At 42.0% G+C, this 19867-nt stretch overlaps 1 protein-coding gene across 1 annotated transcript in view; it reads left to right on the top strand.

The window, feature by feature from the left end:
• The first annotated feature begins 1632 nt into the window (after positions 1-1632).
• LOC127019864 (rho guanine nucleotide exchange factor 4-like) overlaps positions 1633-19867 on the top strand; it is a 123285-nt gene continuing 105050 nt past the window's right edge. Inside the window, exons 1-3 of the mRNA XM_050902107.1 lie at positions 1633-2026; positions 6031-6357; positions 12300-12429. Coding sequence (XP_050758064.1) covers positions 1634-2026; positions 6031-6357; positions 12300-12429 — 850 coding nt within the window. The 5' untranslated portion in view covers position 1633. The remainder of the gene's footprint in view (positions 2027-6030; positions 6358-12299; positions 12430-19867) is intronic.

Raw genomic sequence — 19867 nt, 5'->3', positions numbered from 1 at the left:
AGCAGATCAATGTGAAGAAGCGCTCTTAAAATCACATAGCAGAAGTGGTGTTATGATCTCTGAGAAAGAGCCATGCAGAACAAAGACTGGTTTTGAATTAGAGACAGAACAGTTCAGAAAGTCACAGGCTGAAACAAGAGATGACCTGGTGTCTAAGGAAGAGGAATTTAAAGCACATCAAGGCAGAGAGGAAGGCTTATATATAACTAGTGCAGTAACACTGGAAACGTGCAGTGTAAGCAATTTGTGTCAGGGAGATGCTGCTGATGTTGACCTTCAAGGGCCCAGCATCATCTCTGAACAAGCAGTAATCAGGCAAGGAAGTGAAGGCTGTAATGGTTCAAAGGAACAAACAGGTATTTGTGAAGAACCTTCTCCTAGCAAAGGAAAGGAGGGCTCTCCTGCAGAAGACACAGCTAGCCCTAGCAAAGAGAGTACGCTGAATCTAGATGTGTCTGATGTCTTTAATTATTCTGTGAAAAGGGAGACCCGTAACACTTGCATGCTGGGCCTAGATAATATAAGTACCTGCAGCACTAACAGCGAGGAGATGGATGAGAGCTCATTCCACATCCTGGGAAGTAACAGCAGTCTCTATAAAGCTGTGCAAAAGCCAACAAAGAATGGGAATAGCGGGAAAGCTTCCAGGTTTTTAGTATTCTCAAAAATGACATCCTTCAGGAAAACTAAGCCTGCCACAGCAGAAAATCAGGGAAGTAGCAGCTTCTTTGGCAGCAAGGCAAAGATGGAAGAACTGGATGCTGGGAAAGAGGATGAAGACACTGAAAGTTTACAGTCTTTCAAAAGTTGTTCATCTGGTTCAGCCTTCCACAGGAAGGAAAGCTATGCCTCTGAGTACTCTGACGATGATGATTTATTCTATGAGAGACCTGCAGGATTATTCAACAGAATGAGCCTGAGGAAGGCTTCTGGCTCTGGTCGGATACTGATGGAAGACGTAGATACAAATTCAACTTCTCCCACACTGGCTGCTGTCAAGTATGCAGATCGGCAAGTTTCAGGTTCATCTGAAAACAATGACAGTGAACCTGTGGAATACTCTGGGATTAGAAAATCATTCCCTGAAAATGAATACAAAAGAAACAAAAACCCTGAGGGTAAGAAGTTCAGGACAAGGTTGGCCTTGGCACACAAATCCCTCTCAAGCTTATTTGAATCCAAATCTCCAGAAAAGGAAAATACTGAGCAAAGCTCAAGAGTATCACTGAAAAATGAAAAGGAGAAAGCCAAACTTCGCCAGAGCACCTGGAAAGCTTTTCTAAAAAGCAAGGAGGCAGATGGACTAAAAAGGCCTGTCTTAGCAAGTTTATCACCAACACAGGAGAGTCTTAATGCAACTAGCGGCCATGTAATGAGAACAATGACAGTAGAACAACAGGATAGTTCCAATGGACACACATTTTTTAAAACAGAAACAGCTAATGGCTCCTCAACAGACTCGAGCTATTTTGACACCTCTGTGGAGCCTGTTGATGTCTCTTCACCTGCAGGTATGTGGAGAAAACGAATACAGTCCCATGACTTGGGCATAAGATACTCACAGAGTTCAGACTGTGATGAACAACAGGAGGCTTTGAGCAACAGTTTAAATACTTCTCTAGAGGAATACTGGATGAAATCTCCATTTAGCCCCACTGACTTGCAGTTGCCATTTAGTCAGTCAAGTCCATCATGTCCCCAGCTCTCAAATTCTGATGGTAAAGACATGCCTTGTAGGCCCATGAGTCCTAAACCGCAGAGTCCACGATCCACTTCTCAACAGAAGAGCTTCCGTTATCCCGGAAGAATATGTGCCACTTCGATGATCTCTCTTGGGAACAGCTCTGCAGTTGAAAGCAATTTGGAGGCTCCTGAGAGACCAAAGACACTGAAACCCAGAGGTAGTCTCTTACTTTCTGTACAGTCGTTGGACAACGAATACCAGAGGGATGACAGTGGCATAAGCAGTCAATCCCAGATCAGCTTAAACACAGCTTCTTCCATTAGTGACATGCTCCGAGACGAGGTGAGTTGTTGTCTGGGAATGATCAGGTGGTGGTTTGCTTTGCAGAGTCTTTTGTTTTAATATGGTTTAGGAATTCCAGTGAAACTCTTTAATGGCGTAGTGAACATATTGGTTAGATGGATGCATAAATATTCTTCTTTGTCTAAGATAGGTAGCACTACTTAATCTTTCTGTTTCTGTTCAAGACTATATGAATTGATGCACTCTTTAAGGGAGCATTTACCACAAAAATCTAAAGGAATGGAGTCATCATAACAGTGCTAATGCATAATATGCCTTAGACAGATTACACAGACGCCACCCTGTGTCCAACTCCAGTTTTTAGCTGGGTCTTACCCCTCTTAAGGCAGAATCGAGCCATGTAACTGGTGTGTAGTAAATAAGTTTCTCGAAGTGAAAGGCAACATAGAAATCAATTCCCACTGCTAGCGGTCACTTTTTAAGAAGTAAAATCTTTTTCTTTAGACAATGAGTAGCTGTCTTTCAAAGTACCATGAGTCTTTTGCAGTCACCATAACTACCCTTTGATTGCCACTAGGAGTCCTTTTCTGCCTTTTCTACAGCAAACAGAAAAAATCCATGGACTCAGGGTCTCCTTTTGATGTTGTATTGTATTCTACTCCTGGTAACACATTGATTTCCTTGTGATAGGCTGGATCTCACAGAAAAGATTGTATCTTCAATAAGGACTTCTTGATTGGCTGAGGCCTTTAAAAGCAGAGACTTCCCCTGTCAATAGGCTTTTAATCCCAGAGAGGATTTCCCAAATTGTAAGTGGCTAAGAGCTTAGGAATCTCTTTCAGTGGCTAAGCACAAACCACCAGAGTGACTGAGATTGATCTGTTAGCTGAGATCCCAGAACCTGGCTTGATCATGCTACTTTTTCAGTGTTGCTGATGATGAGTTTTGACATTAAGAAATGGGCAAAATAATTTTGTTGAGCAGATTTTCAAAAGTGGCACTTGAGACAGGGTATGAGATTCTGCATACCCAAGCAGACATTTTTCAGAGAGTTCATGAATCTGGAACTGCTTGATCAATTCTGCAGCTGAGGGCTGGTTGTGTTCAACTCAAATGAGCCCTCACAGTTTTTGCTGCTGTTGCTGCCTGTTGTCTCTCACATCCCAGGTTATATTAAAGTTTTAAGATACCCTCCAAAATGGTCTCAGCCTACCCTTTCTCCCTATTTTTTTAATAGAAACTTCCTATTTTTTGTATAGAAACAAAAAAAGATTGGTTGAAACAGACCTTGGGAAGTCATCTAATCCCACCTCCTTCTTCAGACAGGACTAGTGGCAACGCCAGATAGACAAAACCATGACTTTGTCTAACCAAGTCTTGAAAACCTCCAGTGCTGGAGATTTCACCACCTCTCTGGGAGACATGTTCCCGAGGAAAACTTTTTTTCTAATGCCTAACCAGAACTTTCCAAGCTACAATTTCTGGCCATTGTGTTGTGGCATTGTCTGGCACTACTGAGAAAAGTTTGGATCCGTCATCCATGTAACTGCAAAATTGTTGCAGACTGTTCTTATATTGCCTTTACTGCCCTCTTATCAGCATGAATAAGTTCCCTCAACCTCTCCTCACATATTTCCAATGAAAGTTTTTTGGTTGATGGCTTGCTTTATTTCGCTAGTGCTGTCTGGAATCTAAAGAAGCATGTGGGTGGCAGTTTGAGAGGTGAGGGCTGTGGTACTGGAATTGCTGTGGGCAGAAGGGGAAGAGAATTTGCTTTATTCTCTTCTGTGCTCAGCTTTACTTAAAAATCTTCTGTTTTCATGGGCATCAACTTAACTTACAAACTTAATACTGGACACCAGATTCCAAACAAGAGACTGCAGTGTTAGACTAGCCTAGGAAAATGCAAGATACTTGGATTATACACACTGTCAACAGATGAAGCCTCTTCAGAGGATGAATAAAATCATTGACCTGTAAGTGGTAACCCAAAAGAGCATCTAGAAAAGAGTGGAAAGGTGAGGCCTTGAATAGGCAAGCCCACATCCTATAACGTAACCATTAGGAGCAAATAAATAATTACTTAAATTGATTGCTAGATTAAATAATTTAAAGAAAAACGTGAAAAATTTAAATGGTATCTAAGCCATATAAAAACAGTTTAATTTTCCTGATTCTTCTGCAGGCTGCAGAATATGATATCTGAAATTGGATAAATGCAGCTGGAGCCTAGAAATAAATGTAAATATCCCAGCTTTCAGGACACAACATCTAATCTATTAAAGCATATAGGGCTTTTATTTATTTCCATTTTCATGACATTGTGAAATGAAGTAGAACTGCACCATGGATTTTGTAAGTGAAGTTGTTTTTTCAGGAATCTCTGAAAATACAACAGAGACATTGGACAAAGTGTATTTGCAGTGTTAAGTCTTTCCAACGTAATTATCATCTAAACACTAAGGATGGTCTTCCTTATGTATGTTGCTAAGTAAAAAGGTCATAAAATTAAGTTTAATGGTGGATTTGAAGAAAAGCCCTTTTCTGTTCCACATCAGGAAAGACATTATTGCAAAACAAATGCATAACTGTGGAGTTCCTTGAGCTCACTTCCCAGTGTGCCCTCTACTGCGGGGATATGTATATATTCCCCAAGCCCCCAGCCACGTATTTTTTCAGTGGTATCAGCTTTATCTGTGTTATAGTGCTGTACCAAACTGCACCGGATCAGCTTGCCCCTGACGCCTCTGGCTACCACACTGGTAAGTAACCCTTCTTAGCCTGATGGAGCACAGACCATCCCCTCTCTCATTACCTGCTAATGGTTAACATACTCCAAGTTACATCCAGGACAAAGATTTTATGCTGAAAACAGCAAGACAGAACAATTACCAGCTTGCCCATGTGTCAGGGCCTTCATTACATGTTTAATTAATCTGTTTGTGGCATGATTTTACTTACATAATTGTGTTACCCAGCAGGCAGAGCAAACTGTCCTAATATGTCCCATGTTTGGAATCTGTGCAAGTTCTCCTCCTCGCTCCTCTCCCATATAATGGGATTAGGCACAGAATACCAGCAGGATACACTTTCCTTTTTCAGAGCATTTAGTAGATAAGAAGTGTTTCTAGACTGTGGTATTTCTTACCAGTGGCAAAGAAGAATTGATCTGGGATTGTTGGTTAATTGAGAGTAGATAGGGAGTGCCTGCAGTGGTTTAAGGGTTGTTGTATTTGGGTTCTTCAAATGAACTGTGAGAAACTGGGGAGAGACTATTGTCAGGACACAACATTTTCTTGGCATGAAAAGAGACTCCTGAGATCATTCATTCCTCAGTGTTGTTATCTCCCACCTTAAATATTATTGATTCTAACACTGATGCTACCTGGAGTAGTAGTTAGATGCCTTAGGGCACGCTTGATTTCAAGTTGTTCCAGTATAAAAGCTGTAATTTTGTGCAACCACTCGTTAAAAGCAAATGACAGTGAAGTGCAAAGCTGTGCAATTCCTTGCTCTCGGCCCAACATCAAGCGAATAAAATGGATAGTGTAAAGAGCACATCAGGAAGCACAGAGCTTAATATATCAGACCTGCAGGCATCTAGGAAGCCTTTTCACATTGTGTAACTGAAGTACAGTTGGAAAAGCACAGACAGACAAGACTGGTCATTATTCTATTTTCAGAGACACTGTCTGTCTTTGTAAATAATATTATACAGAGTGACCTAAATCCCAGTAGTAATGTTATTGTAATATGCCATCTAGAATGAGGGTGAAAAGGGCATTGTCCTGTGCAGAGGGAGTGTATATTACACTTGCAAAGGATAGCAGAGCCGCTGCTTCAGAGTGCAGTACTCCTAAGCCTGTGGCTGAGTGAGTAGACAGGCTGGTTTCAGCCAGCCAGTACTCTTGGGAAAGCATTTTCTTCTGAATAGTTCTGGGGCTAGATAACTGAGCTTTGCCATCTTCTGTTCAAACTGATTTGAAACAAACAAAATTTCCAGCCAACAAACCCTGTGTTTTCACCTGCTGTTTGTAAAACAGGAGTCTAAACAGCAATGTCAAACGTCGCCTGAAAAGAGGCCAAATGAGAAACGGGTTCCCCATCGCAAAAGGAGGCCCCCTCAGGTTCCACCATCCCCACACCCTATCTCCACCCTTGAAAGCAAAGCCTGGAGGCTCTCCTTCCTTGCTCCAGATGAAAAAGCCAAGGAGATTCCAGAGAGGAGGAGGAAGAGACCCAAACCCCTCTATAAGTGCTTCAGCTTCGATGATGTTTGGATGGAGAGGAACCAAAAAAGGAAGCTAGAGAAGGAGACACAGCCAGAGAGAGGGATTCAATTGCGACACCTCCCAGAGGACCAGTTAAAAGTAAGAAACCGTACACTGTCCTCCTCATTCTCTGGCACTGTCTTCCTCTCTGCTCTGGCTGCTTCTGTCTACTGTCATCATATTCCTGTCCTTGCACATTGTCTGGTACAAGTTCTGTCTGCTTTTCTTTGGGCCTGGTAGTCTGCAGAGATTGATTAAACACTAACTGGTCCATAAGTGACGATCTCTAAAGGTGGTGGGTTTTTTAGTCACTGTAAGTGAGTAGTTCTTGCCCCGTGCCATGTTGGACAATAGGATGTGAGAGCATCAGATTGCTCTGTGAGCTGAAAGATAGGGAGGGCAGGGAGCAAATCAAAGTTGCCTTAAATCAATATAAATTAAACTGATGAAATCTCCTTCCATGCCCTGTGGCATTACTGTATAACTTTAACAAGGGACTTCTAAATTAGACTTCCCTTGTATCTGAGGCCAACTCCACACTTCCTACTGAGGCAAATTCCTGCTGTGAAATGCTCAAGAGAACATTGCCATTGGAGTTTTAGCTATTAGTATTCACTTCTCCACTGGGGGAGACTTTTAGATCAGCATTATGATTGCTTGTGACAAACTTTGTGGCTGTTGTGACTCACACTGATGGCATCTGTTGCTCTTGGATCCAGAGCTAAGGTCTGTTCCCTTCAGGGAGAGCAATGAATCTGTATCCAAGAGCCAAATTTAGCCTTCATACATAAAAAAGAACTTCTGGGGAAAAAGCACATGAGATAGAGGGACACTCCATGCAGCTTCTGATGATAATATGGAGGAAGCTTCTCAGCAAGCTTGAAATCAAGTAGCAGATATTCAAGTAAAAGCTTTCCTCAGGGTTTTCTGTTTTGGTCTGTTATCTGCATTTGTTTCCCTTTCTCTCTGTTGTCCTGGTTGCCTGTTTCTGGTTGCTCTTGCATCAAAACGACAATGTTTGAGGGGAGCTGAGGCCCCAGTCCTGCCACCACTTCAGTATATGCTTGAACTTCTGTGCACAAATAGTTCTGTGGATGGCGAGGGGGAAACATTCACCTGACACAGCTCAGCTTGTCCACTATGGCTTGCCGGTAGTAAACCTGCTGCCTCATACCTGTCTGCCTGGGAGAGCCTCCCATTGAAGCCGACGGACACCTGGGACAGAAAGCCAGGCCAATTCCAGAAACGGGGTTTCTGAAAAATTGCCCACTGTTCTCCCCTCCTCAAGAAAAGGGGCTAAAAATCTGTGCTATTTTGTATTTGTAGGACTCTTCAAAACAAAATGTTGCCAGCTGAGTGCTGGGTATGATTCTGTGATGTGTTGCCTACTCTCAGTTCAGTAAGGATGCTTCCTTGGCTTAGCCCCACTACTACCTATGTGTTGAAGACAATGAGTAATGCTCCTGAGGCATGTGTATGTTAAGATTAAAAAAATTTTAAAAGAAATTAATTGTGTTACTTTTCTACCTTGTTTGGAGTTCTGAGTGCTTAGTGCTGTACGGGCATGAAACAAGCTAGGGAAGACAAATCCTTTGCTTACGTAGGCTCAGTGATAAACAGAAGCCAGTAAAACATGCTAAAAATGTTTCTTACAATTCCTTGATGAGCATGGATAGTGATGGAAATCTAGCCCATGCTGCAGGGTATGTTGGCCAGCACCGAGACCATTAGTGCTTCTAAGAGGAGCGACCAGTTACCTCAATAGCTTCCCCTAGAGCCATCAGATTACACGGCTTGAATGCTGTCTGGTTTGCTGATGGACTGCACATTTTGGTGCTGCTAGAAAAGAGCGTCCCCTTTAAGCATTTCCACCCTTGTTTTCTGGTGCAAACTTACCTCTAAATTGTGATCAGCTGTGTAATGATTTGCAGCTGCCCCTGTGCCCATTGAGGTACCCTCACTTAACAGCACCTGCCTGTGGGGCTTATGGGCCTGAGTTAGTTTTCTGGTTCATTCTTCTTTGGGTAGTAGAGGAAAGTAGACGACATTTAGTAGCATGTAGGTAGATTTGGTTTTTTTACGGTTCTGTTGATTTAAGTGTGTTGTGTAGGTTATTGACACTTTTTATTTTTGTAGGCAGGCCAAGAGAGTACAATGCTAAGTTTTATTGAGAGAGCTGTTGGGATTCAAGGGCTATTTCCTGTATGCCCATATAACTGCATTTCTTGGCCTGTATTTTTTATTTGTAATAGTCATCACGTAGCTTCTTTTTCCTATTGGGTTTTATTCTGTCTTTGCAATGCTCTATTCCTGTAATAATGCTGGCTTATTCATACTCCCAAGTGTGGTGGGAGCGCTGTCACAAGCTGCAGTGTTTGAGGGCAGTTTTAGAAGGATGCTAAATCCCTTTTTATAAGGAGAAATAAATTATCACAAAAGAAGCTTTGTAAGATGTTCATTGTCTATTGTGGTTTTGTGACTGGAATAAGGCAACTGTATGGGGCTTTGGAGATTTGAAATTGCAAGTCTGATGTTTTCTGACACATGGCTGCCTTGGGATATGTGGCTTCAGTTATGACAAGTCGTATTGTGTTAAGTCAAGATCGGGTCAGCATGCAAGGTGATGTAATGCTGCAATATTGTGGAAACAACTTAATAGGTCAGACCAGGGCAGAATTCTTGATTTTTCAAGTGCTGATTTCTGATACTACTCTATCATTCAGATCAATGTACACAAATGTGTATAGTGGTAATAAGAAGCTATACTGAAGGCTGGCAGTTGGGATTCAGAGGGAGATGGACAAATAGTTGGGAAACTACCTTTAAACTAAAAAAAATAACCCCTTGAAATACCAGTCCTAAACAATTCTATATACTGGTCTTTGTTTTGCTTAGGTCCAGTAAGCTGCTCATCTGCTTTAAATGGGAACAGTCATTGTAAATTCCCAGACAAACTCAAAGCTTGACTCAGCTGTCCCTTATAATGAAATGCCACCTATAACAAGCTGAGCAGCTTCTGATCTTGTACCTTAAAGTGTTAACGTTTAACTGGTTGTGGCAAGCCTTTGAAGGTAGCACCCCCCGAAGTGGGAGAAACTCACATGGCTGTGGATGAATCTATTTTCTTTTGCTTGGCCATAGGCTTTGCCCTTCACATGGGTGATGGGTTTCATGGTATAGCCTGGGGTCCTCTTACTTATTTTTAATGCAGTATAAATTCCCTAGCTGGAGCAGAGACAATGCCCCAAACCACTGATACATATAATGCTGTAATGGCAACGGGCTCTGTTTTGGGAATTATTTTGGCAAAAATTGTTGTAGTGATGTCTCTGAACTGCTTGTCTGCTCCCATCCTGCTCCTTCCTATTTTGACAAAGAGTTAAAACCTGACTGTTAAGCTCGATGCCTCTGCAGTGCACAGCAATAGAAGCACGGACATGGCTTCTACGTGCATTTGTTAGAGCACCATTTCTGCACTGCCAAATTAGAGAGATTCCTAAAAGGCCCATCAGGGGACTATACCCAGAGGGGGTATAGTGCAGAAAAAGCGCTCTCTTTTTTATTTTGAAAGAGAAATGAGAAGCAGTGGAAAAATAGACCTTTAGCTGATTGCCCTGAATATGACTCCTGGAAATCTGATTTTACCCCATCTGAAATAAGAGAAAATTAAGTTTTGCTGTGTGCTACCATGGTTATGAGCACTGTGGGCACCTCAGATACACTTCAAGAGGGTAATGAACACACTTTGGCAAGGGGATTGAATGAGACAAGTCTCCCCCTGTTGTGCACCTGACAAGGCACAGACACACAACAGGGGTAAATGCCTCTCCCAGGGACTAAACTGCTGTGCATAAGAGCATAGAAAGAACCCTCTGGAACCTATAGCAGAAAATGTAGAAGACAAGGTCTTTACTATGCTCTGGTCCTTCATTTCCCCTCCCCTCCCTTGTAGGTTGGGGAAAACCCTGCCCACATATTACTGACATCTCTGAAAATGCTTCTTCTGACTTTGGGTTGTACAGGCCTGGCTCCCGTGCTATAGAAATCAAATGATGCCTGTACCTGAAATTTGCTCTGATGTCCTGGGGATTAATGAGAATGAAGCCTGAAGTTTTTATTGCAACAGCCCTAAGGCAGTATTCTGCTGCCTAGTCTTGAACAGAACAATAATACTTTCTATCACCTTTCATGTAAATAACCTAGACTTTACCCTTGGCATTTTCAGAGCTGTAGCCCAGTAAGTTGCCTGTTTTGCTTGATTTCATTGTCACTGGAAGAGCATGTGCTCCCACTGGGGCTTTGCTGTGATTTTTCTAGAAAAACAGGCACTGCTCAGGTTAATTTGAACAGGGTTCATGCTATCCCTCAGGAGATGGTGATTTGCGCCAAAGTATTGGCTGTGTTCTCTTTTAGGAAAGAAAGTCCAGGAAGAACAAAGCAAACCAGGCACAGAGCAGCAGCACTCTCAGCTGCTTGGGTAGTGTGTGGCTATTCAGTGGGCTTAGGTTGCTGTTTAGTTTTGGAAGGATGTTTTGACTAATTGCCATCCTCTAAAGAAGAGGCTTCAGCACTGAGGCTAGTCAGCAGGCTTTATGCTTATGGGACATAGTGTGGGCTGGTAGGGAGAAGAAAAGATCCTAGATAAACTACTGGACCTCAATATACCAAACTCTTCATTCAGTGAAGGATGGATATGTTTTAATTGAATGTCACAGCAGCAAAAGGAAGGGGCAGTAGCGATACAGAGATGAAAAATGGCTATGCCCATGGGACCAATGCTTACTGACCAGCTGATCTCCCAGTAGCCTGCAGCCACTGATATTTTCTCTGTGTGCCAGCCATAGGGAGTATGGGGGAGAAAAGAGAGAGAAGGAAAAAGGAATAAAAGCATATCTGTATTATGCATTAAGTACTACAAGTTTCAGTGACTTTGACTACAATCTGTATTGCTCATTGTCAGATGATCTATATTCTTGTAATATCTTGCCCAGTATCTTGTGATTCCCTGATGAAGTAGCAGGGGAATGTTGGTCTCATATCCCTACATCAAGCAGACATTATTTCTGTTTCAGGGTGGATGAGAGGAGACAGAAAACATTGAAAGTTTGTTGGTGTGGCAAGATCGGCAGAAAATACTGGTTTTGATACAGAACAGAACAACCTTGTTTACATTTTGGATTTTGTTGATAAATTAATTTTTTTTTTAAACTTTAAGTGAATGTCTGCATGAGAGAGTGGGTTAGTCTGTGGGTGGATGGAGTATCTTTATGACAACTGTTTGTATGATTGCGATTTCTTAAACAAAAAAATCCCATATTGTTGTTTATTTTAAGCCTGACTTACTGAGGCATTAAATGTCGTGAGCTGTGTGTATGTATCTATGTTTTCCCCCTTAAACCAGCAAAAGTTTGGTATAGAGTATAAAATGTATAAATTTTATATGTATAAAATGGTATAGAGTTTTCAAAGTTTCATAAAGTTCTGTAAGTTTTGTAAAACTCAGTCAGCCAGGTAGAGGAGAGAGCGAGAGACCCTATTTGTACCTTTAACTGAAGAGAAGAATGTTGTGTTATCCACATCCTAGATGGTTGGGGACTAGTACCAATAAATCTCTGACGGGAAAAGCTTTATTTACATGTTAAATACCAGAACAGGATTTATTAGTCATAAAGTTGTAGGAAACAGTTCTGTAGCTGAGGGGATGACTTGTTGGGGTGATATGCCTCCCCCTTCCACTAGATACATTCACAGAAAGTTTCATTCCTTCCTATGAAGTGTATGTGTGGTAGTACGTGAAGTGTGAGTCCAGTACCTGGTTATCCACTTCTGCTGTTCTTATTACCTTGCAGTTTTCCCTGCCTTCTCGCTGTTTTCTAACCTCTCTAGCCATAATCATCCAGATGTGTCTACTAATGTACTACTTACTTACATGAGCAGGCATCAGAGGTGGAAAGAGGTGCTCTGTGATGAATGCTATATTTTGTCCTACAGGGCATCTAAGTTTAATGTTTGTTGTCTTTGTTTTCCCTCTCTTGTTGCAGGCTGGAATAAGTCCATCCATCACGTCTGCTGTTGCCTTTGACATCCTACCGCTGAAACTGCATCCATTTTCCCAGAGCACTCCAACAGGCTTAGACTGTGTGGGCTGGAAACGGCGCATCTCGTCTCCTGGTGTGTACACTAGTCTTAGTTGGACATGAATTATGAGAGAATTAAGCTGTGGTTTATTGAGTATGGAAACTATGTGATAAGCGTTCTAACCTATTTATGTAGAATGCTGCATCCATGTCTGAGCAGAAATCTGCTTTAGAGTTAATTCTTTCATGTGCTTTTCGTATTCTGGTTTGTTTTTCTCCCTGAGCAAATAACCAGGGTGCTGTTTAAAGGCAGTGGTCAGCTTTTTAGTGAAGAAAAGATCACTAATGGAAATGATAGTGTGCTTGATGTAGAAACATTGTGTTCTCTCGTGAGAACGCTGTCTCACCTAGGATGATGTCATATCTATCACACTCTTGAATTAGGTTTCTGCAGATGAAACAGACTTTCTGCCTTGTGTTTGCTGGAGAGCGCTATGGTGGGTATTGTGAGGTTCCTCTCAAGTTGCTAATTAGGCACTAAAGCAACTAAATGAGCCTCTCGAGGTAGAAGTTTCCTGTACTTTAAATAAATCATCTTAACAAGTATGGTGTATTTTCACGAGGAATGTGCATGAAGTATCGTGTCTGCTTCATTTCCAATGACTGACACTTTCTCAGAATTAAAATGTAAGTCGCACAGATTATTAAACAGTGAGACGTATCTTTGCCAGGTTTTTAAATTCTCCATCTGACAGTGCCTGCCCAAACACTGCAGATATCTCTATCATAGCACTTCGGGGTGGGATAAGAAAAGCAGACTGCAGAGGAGTTGTTTGGCAGTTAGGAATCTAGCCAGGAAAAGCCAACCACAGTTGGGTGCCAAGCTGCCATTTCTGCCTCAGAAAGTCTCTTTGTACCATTGATTAAACACTACTGGAATTACCTGATTAAGGGACCATAACATTGTGCTAATTACATCAGAGTTGAATGGTCATAATATTTTGTCAAGCAAAACTAGTTTGCTTTCTGACACTTTGTACAACTCATGCACAGAGTCATGAGGTTTGATCTGGAAATAAGAAAACAAACTACTTATTATCATGGTGTCAAGAGCCCTGCCTCTGCTCTCTCAGCACTGAGGGCTTTGATCACTTGCTGTCACAAGCATCTGGTGTTGCCCCAACACTTAGGACCAGCTCCCTTGCTGAATTAAAAAAGCTGCAGCTTTACTCCTTGGAAATCCCAGATGGAAACCCATCATTGTCAACTTGTCTGTGCATCTCTGACATTAGCTGAAATCCCTAAGCACCACTGTCATAGAAGTAAATTGAGTCACAGCTGATACAAATTTCATGATAGTTCCCAACTGGGACCAGAGGCAGTTAAAAAAAAAAAAAAGTGAATTTCAGAGGGTGAATAGGGGGAGTATATGTAAATTGACCAGTTGGTAGTGCTGTAGGTGTTTATACGTTATCTAGAAATGCAGCAGGAAACCTGAATCATCTACGATTCACACAATATTCCTGAGGTAGGTACAAGTGAATTTCATACTATGACCTAAGCCTGGACCTTAAGAATTTCTGTGTAAATGTAGCAAAACAAATGAAATGCAGCAGAACCCTTTTTCCACCTTTCCAAAAACATGCTAGTGGGGGAGAAAACTGATGAACAGAGGAAGCGCTGTAATGCTTCCACCACAGCCATCTCTATGAGCTGCTGCTTGTGGGCTTCATGTGAAGCATTTTGGGGGTGATGAGTGTGTGCACGTGTCCTTCCTGCGGTGGGATATGGCTGGGAAGAAAACTGCAAATTACTGAAGCCATACTCTTAAGTTGTTGGATCAATTTTAGGATTGGGAATGTTGTTGAGGCAGCAGTAGTACAGCAGAATGCCATCTTTGATTCTTGCACAGCTTTGTTGTGATACCTGTTGCTTTTGACAGAGCTGTAGGTCTTCTAAAATAAATATAAAATTAAATGATTAATCCATTTAATCTAATTTTAAGGTTCCTAACTCTAAAGCTGCAGCTACTTGTATTAATGATCCTAGCATATGCTTTAGTCATAAAAGACACTGGATATGAAAGTACTGTGCAATATGCAGTGGTACTATATACTTCCATGTTGAAAATATGGATAAAATTCTCACTCCCAAAGTCTGTACCTGGTCACCTCGTGCTGCAGAGACTGTGGGGAATGGGGTATTTTGGAGCTCTCTCTAGTTCTTCAGGTATGAAAAGATGGCTGTCGTGATCCCAGCTCAAAAGTTGCCATGCACAGCTATGAGACTTCTGTCATGCACCTACCCATTACCTGAGGACAAGAGCTTAGCTGGGCACAAACTTACTATTTTAGGTGAGGCTGCCTGTTCCCAACTAGAACATACCTCAAGTGCTGGGAGAAGAGCTTAATTTTAATGCTGTATCTACTGTGCTCGTTAGCTTCCTCTGACCAGTCACTGGCACTAGAGCACTGAGACATTGTTCTCTCTGCCTTTATGTCATGCTGGGAGAAATGAGGCAGGCTCAAACCTGTCATTTGGATATCCCAGCAGTTGGGATCAGGCATACTGTGGTGCTCTTGGTTGCTGATCAAGTTTTGCAGACTGCCTTCCTGTCACCTCTTCTGTCCAGAGCAGCCACTTGATAAAACTGTAAGGAACCAGTAGATGGCTCTAACATCTGTGAAATAAAGAGCAGCCGAGGTGGTGCTAATCTCTATATTCAGCGAAGATTGAATGAGTCTTGAGCCTCCTCCAGAGAAGTATAGAGGTCGAACACCCCCACCAACACATGTGTGCACACACACACTCACACGCACCCCTGAGGTTAGCAAAGTTAACTGTCCTGTTCAAACATCGGGAATGTTTGAACACTTTGGAAGGACCTTCTTGGCTGCACCATGCACTTTGGCAGGTAGTATTGATGAATATCAAGTGTCTTTCCCCTTTAGTTGTCTGGTTATGCCCATGTCTTCATTTGTACCTTGCAGTATGTATCTGTTCCTTGCTGCCTGGTTTACTGTAGTGTTTGAAAAGGCTGAGCTAGAGTGAAAGACCAGTGTAGGAAACAAGCCACTTCCTAATGTAGATATGGGAATGCTTTTCTGCTTTTTGGCAGCCTCTGAAGATCTTGAGAGACCGTTTGACCCAGGAATCGCCCCAGAAAAGGGGTGAGAGGGAAGGGCCCAAAACATACTGGAGCGAGCAGTGGTAGGATAACAAGGCTTTGGGTTAAAGCAGTGGACCAGCATGTGTGTGTCTTTAGGCTATCTTACCTATCCTCTTCTTTCCCATCTCTCTTCCGAGTCTGATATCTGTTTATTTGTAACCTGAAGACATTGCCTAAAATTGGGGATGTCACTGGGAAGCTGTTTGATGGACAGTGGATGCAGCTGTGAGAATGTAGCTACAACTGGGCCGAAGCTAGGAGGTGAGCAGTTCCGGGTGTGGGAGCTCCTAGCCCACAGGTCTAGAGCAGAGGGAACTTTCTGGGGAGGTGCTGCCATCTCTGAGCGTTTCCAGAGGGACTTTTCAGCAGGAGACAATCACAAGGTGACACAGTGACAGACAGGCAGAGGTAATTGAGAGTTGGAAGTGTAGTTCCTTGAAGTCCCTACTCTCGCTGCTATCTGTGCTTCTCAGCTAGAGACTTGTCTATTCTTGTGACTGCCCTCGTTACCTTCTCCCAGATGTTTCCCCTGTGCTACCTCTCAGAGAATCTGTGAAACTTTTGGATAGGGCCACACATATGACTGTAAACCTTCAGGGTTTGTCATATCCTCTGTTGTGGTTTAACCCCAGCTGGCAAATAAGCACCACGCAGCTGCTCGCTCACTCCCCCCCCGCAGTGGGATGGGGGAGAGAATCGAAAAAAAGTAAAACTCGTGGCTTGAGATAAAGACAGTTTAATAGGACAGAAAGGAAGGAAAATAATAATAATAATATGACAATAGTAATAATTAAAAAATTAGAATATACAAAAAACTGAGTGATGCACAATGCAATTGCTCACCACTCGCCGACCAATGCCCAGTTAGTTCCTGAGCAGCGATCTGCCCCTCCCAGCCAGCTCCCCCCAGTTTATATACTGGGCACGATGTCACATGGTATGGAATATCCCTTTGGCCAGTTTGGGTCAGCTGTCCTGGCTGTGTCCCCTCCCAACTTCTTGTGCCCCTCCAGCCTTCTTGCTGGCTGGGCATAAGAAGCTGAAAAATCCTTGACTTAGTGTAAACACTACTTAACACACTGTTTTTAGTTGTTGCTATCAACATTATTCTCATACTAAATCCAAAACATAACACTATACCAGCTACTGGGAAGAAAATTAACTCTATCCCAGACGAAATCAGGACATCTTCATAGAGGGAGAAACTTGTAACTAGTGTATTACAAGATCAGGTTTGTAGCTGTGCTATAACAGATCTTAAACCTGTATTATTTAAAGTAATTATTTAAATGCAGACTGAATCTTTTTGGAAATTTTCCCTGTGTCTTGTCAGATTTAAACAGCCTAAGATCTTTCAATTTCCTGCTATCAGATATCTACAAGAGATGCCCTGGAGTTCCACCACAGTGCTTGTGTTGGTTATGCCAACCAAAGAGGCATGAATTCATTCTGACTGATGTGTACTGATGATGAACATGCTGGTGGCCTTGGAAATCTTGCATAAGCAATAAAAATAGGCAAGCCAAGTTTGCAAAGGCTGAATCTCTTGTGGATAGTCTGGAGAAAAGTGACCACTTAGTGATACTGAGTTATCCTCAGGCCTCACTGGTATAGCGGAAAGTATTCTCAGAGGCAAAGGGACTGTTTGTTTACTTAATATCATGTGGCCAACTTTCATCTTCTTTTCCCAGCTATAGATGGCCTGTTAAGCTCACACTTGGCAACAGTTAATGTGAAGATGTTTGACAGCCACTGGAGAAATCTATTCAAGAGGGAAAATATTAGCTTAATAACAGGACGTCACTATGTCTTATAAATATTTAGCAGTCCTGTAGTTCAGCAAAATAACAAGCTGAGCTATTTATTCCATTTTTGTCATTTTAGATCTTGAAGGGACACAGAAAAAAAAGTGATATGCAAGTCCTCAGAAGTGTATCATTGTAGCTGTAGCATGAAATGTCCATTCCATCCTCATTAACCCATGGAAGTACCATTGAATTTAAGTGGCTAAAAAGTAATCATGTTGCCTACTGTATTTTTCACTTTGTCTCTGAATCACAGAAAGATTAGACCTGCTATGTCAATCCTGATTCTGTTTAACCACAGCCACAAATATTTGTGCTCTGTGAGGTCTCTGATAACATGTGCTCACTCAAAGATTTTCATCCAACCTTAAAAGCTGGGCCAGGTGATGGCTGAGTTACTGAAAATTTGTCTTAGCAGGTTGAGTGGGATTGTATGTATTAGGTACTGAGGTGAAAGATTTAGCATACCAATAAAAACTTTCCATGGGGCAAAGAGTGAAAAAGAAGATCCTAGCAAATCCTGAATGATTCTGGCAATTGCTGTTCAAAGCTATGAGACTACAGGAGAACCCAATAGAGACTAAAAAATCTAGGGGATATTTAGGATCAGGCTGTCCAAGGCTCAGGCTAGCTTGACTACCTTGATCAGGCTTGTGCAGTGAGATCCTTAATCTGTAGTTGGAGTCAGCTGCTGCTACAGCAACTTTAGCTAACTTCTTTCTCTAGTGTCACAGAAGAAAATCTCTATGTAGATTTAACAACAACAAAAATCTGTAGTCAGTTGGAACCCCTCTGTGATGGGTTGCAGTTTTGAACTCTGATATAATATTGTCCTTTCCACAACCTGGCTTTGTAGTATTTTTCCTCTCTTTCCATTCTGTTAGAAAATTCCTATCCAGTACATACATATAATATACATACCTTTGTAGCACCTTCAGCTAGGATTACTGCACTATTGTCTCTGGCACTGAATAAATATCTTTTGGTATCTGCCAAGAACATTCAGTCCAGAGAGTGGCAGGGTTAGCAGAGGAACAGATGGAGTGATTTAAGCAGGTTGAGGGCAGAGATCTCCCAGGCAAGGGCAATTGCTACAGAGCCTCTGTAAATAATGTCGGGTTTAGTAGTTCAGTCAAGGAGAGATACAGGTACATGGAGTTTCCTTACTTCTCATGTACCAAGCATGGATTTCAAGGAGCAGGGGTAGGATAATTAGGACTGAATTGTAGCCTCCCCTTAGTACTTTTTGTGTCTGAAGAGCTGCGCTGTCCCTTCCTCTTCTCAACGCCCTATGCTCCACATCCACAGAACAGCTGCATTCATCTTTTTTGTTAATGCTTAACTTGCCTTCTCCCCATTATTATGATCAAGAAGTGTTTCTCTCCATTTGTACTTTAATGCAGGCAGTTCTAGGAGGCCCTGGAAGGACAAGATCAATGCAGAAGAGTGGTTCTACTGCAGTCAAATTGAGAACATGTTTCCATTTCTGTATTAGGAGGCATTAGAGGAAGATATTTTGGTCTAAGTAGCTACATTCAGAAGATAATTGAAGGAATTTTTTCGTTATGGGCCACTGTAGAAATCTTATTTTTGCTACTACTGCAGAGACCTTTCTTGTAAAGAGTAGCTGAAATATTTAAGGACTCAAAAGTTGGTTCAGCATTGTTGGATGTTTTGTAGTAACCTGCGGTGATGGAGGGCAAAGGTTTTTTTCTTTTAGGAAATACTCAGTAGAACAGAAGTCTTACTGAAATAAAATAACCCTGCTATTACAGAGATAGCGAGGCAAACTCAAAGGGGTCTTCCTGTCAGAGCAGGCTGTGATGGCCATATAATAACGTGGCTTTATTTACTTTGGACAGAATTACCTTACACAGAAATAGTAAAATAAGCATTTTCAATTCTTGTGTGAAATTAGGCTCCTAGTTTTGGGTTTCGGTGCCTAGACACACATTCACTTTGTAAATGGTAGGAGCAGTTTGGTATTTCATTCATGCTCCTTTCTGCCCCACCTATGGGCGGCTGTCACCCTCCCACCTGTGCTACTGGAGCTGGGCTCCTCATTTACTTCAGTCCAAACCCCTAGTTACAGAGTCTCACCTGGCTAACTTTGAGCTGACCTGGATAATCTCACACTGAAGCAATCTAGTTCTGGTCTTACGCTTGTACTGGTAACTAGCACAAGAAGTTTTAATGTTTTCTGCTGCACATGATACAAACCATGTGACTACTCTTAAATTATTTTGATAGTTTGACAAATCTGCCATTGTAAGGCAGGTGTTTTAGCGGAGTGGCAATCTGGAAATGTCCTTTATCATAAAATGACTGTGGTGTCTCAAAGCTGTTGTTAAACAGTACAGGTATTTCTGCGTTCTCAGGAAACTAGTATTCTTTCAGAATTCTTTTTATAGGGACACACTGAATCACATGTTAGATAATGAGAATATAAAACTTTCTAATTAGAAAGTAGTTAGTGATGCTGTTTCACTTGGGACTGAGGTCTCTTACAAAGATCACACACTGAAATAGGGACCATCCCAGGTCTACAGTCTGGGAGT

Source organism: Gymnogyps californianus, chromosome 10, assembly GCF_018139145.2.
Source record: "Gymnogyps californianus isolate 813 chromosome 10, ASM1813914v2, whole genome shotgun sequence".
Lineage (NCBI taxonomy): Eukaryota > Metazoa > Chordata > Aves > Accipitriformes > Cathartidae > Gymnogyps > Gymnogyps californianus.
The sequence above is the reverse complement of the archived record's forward strand: the minus strand, read 5'-3'. Positions and strand labels throughout refer to the sequence as shown.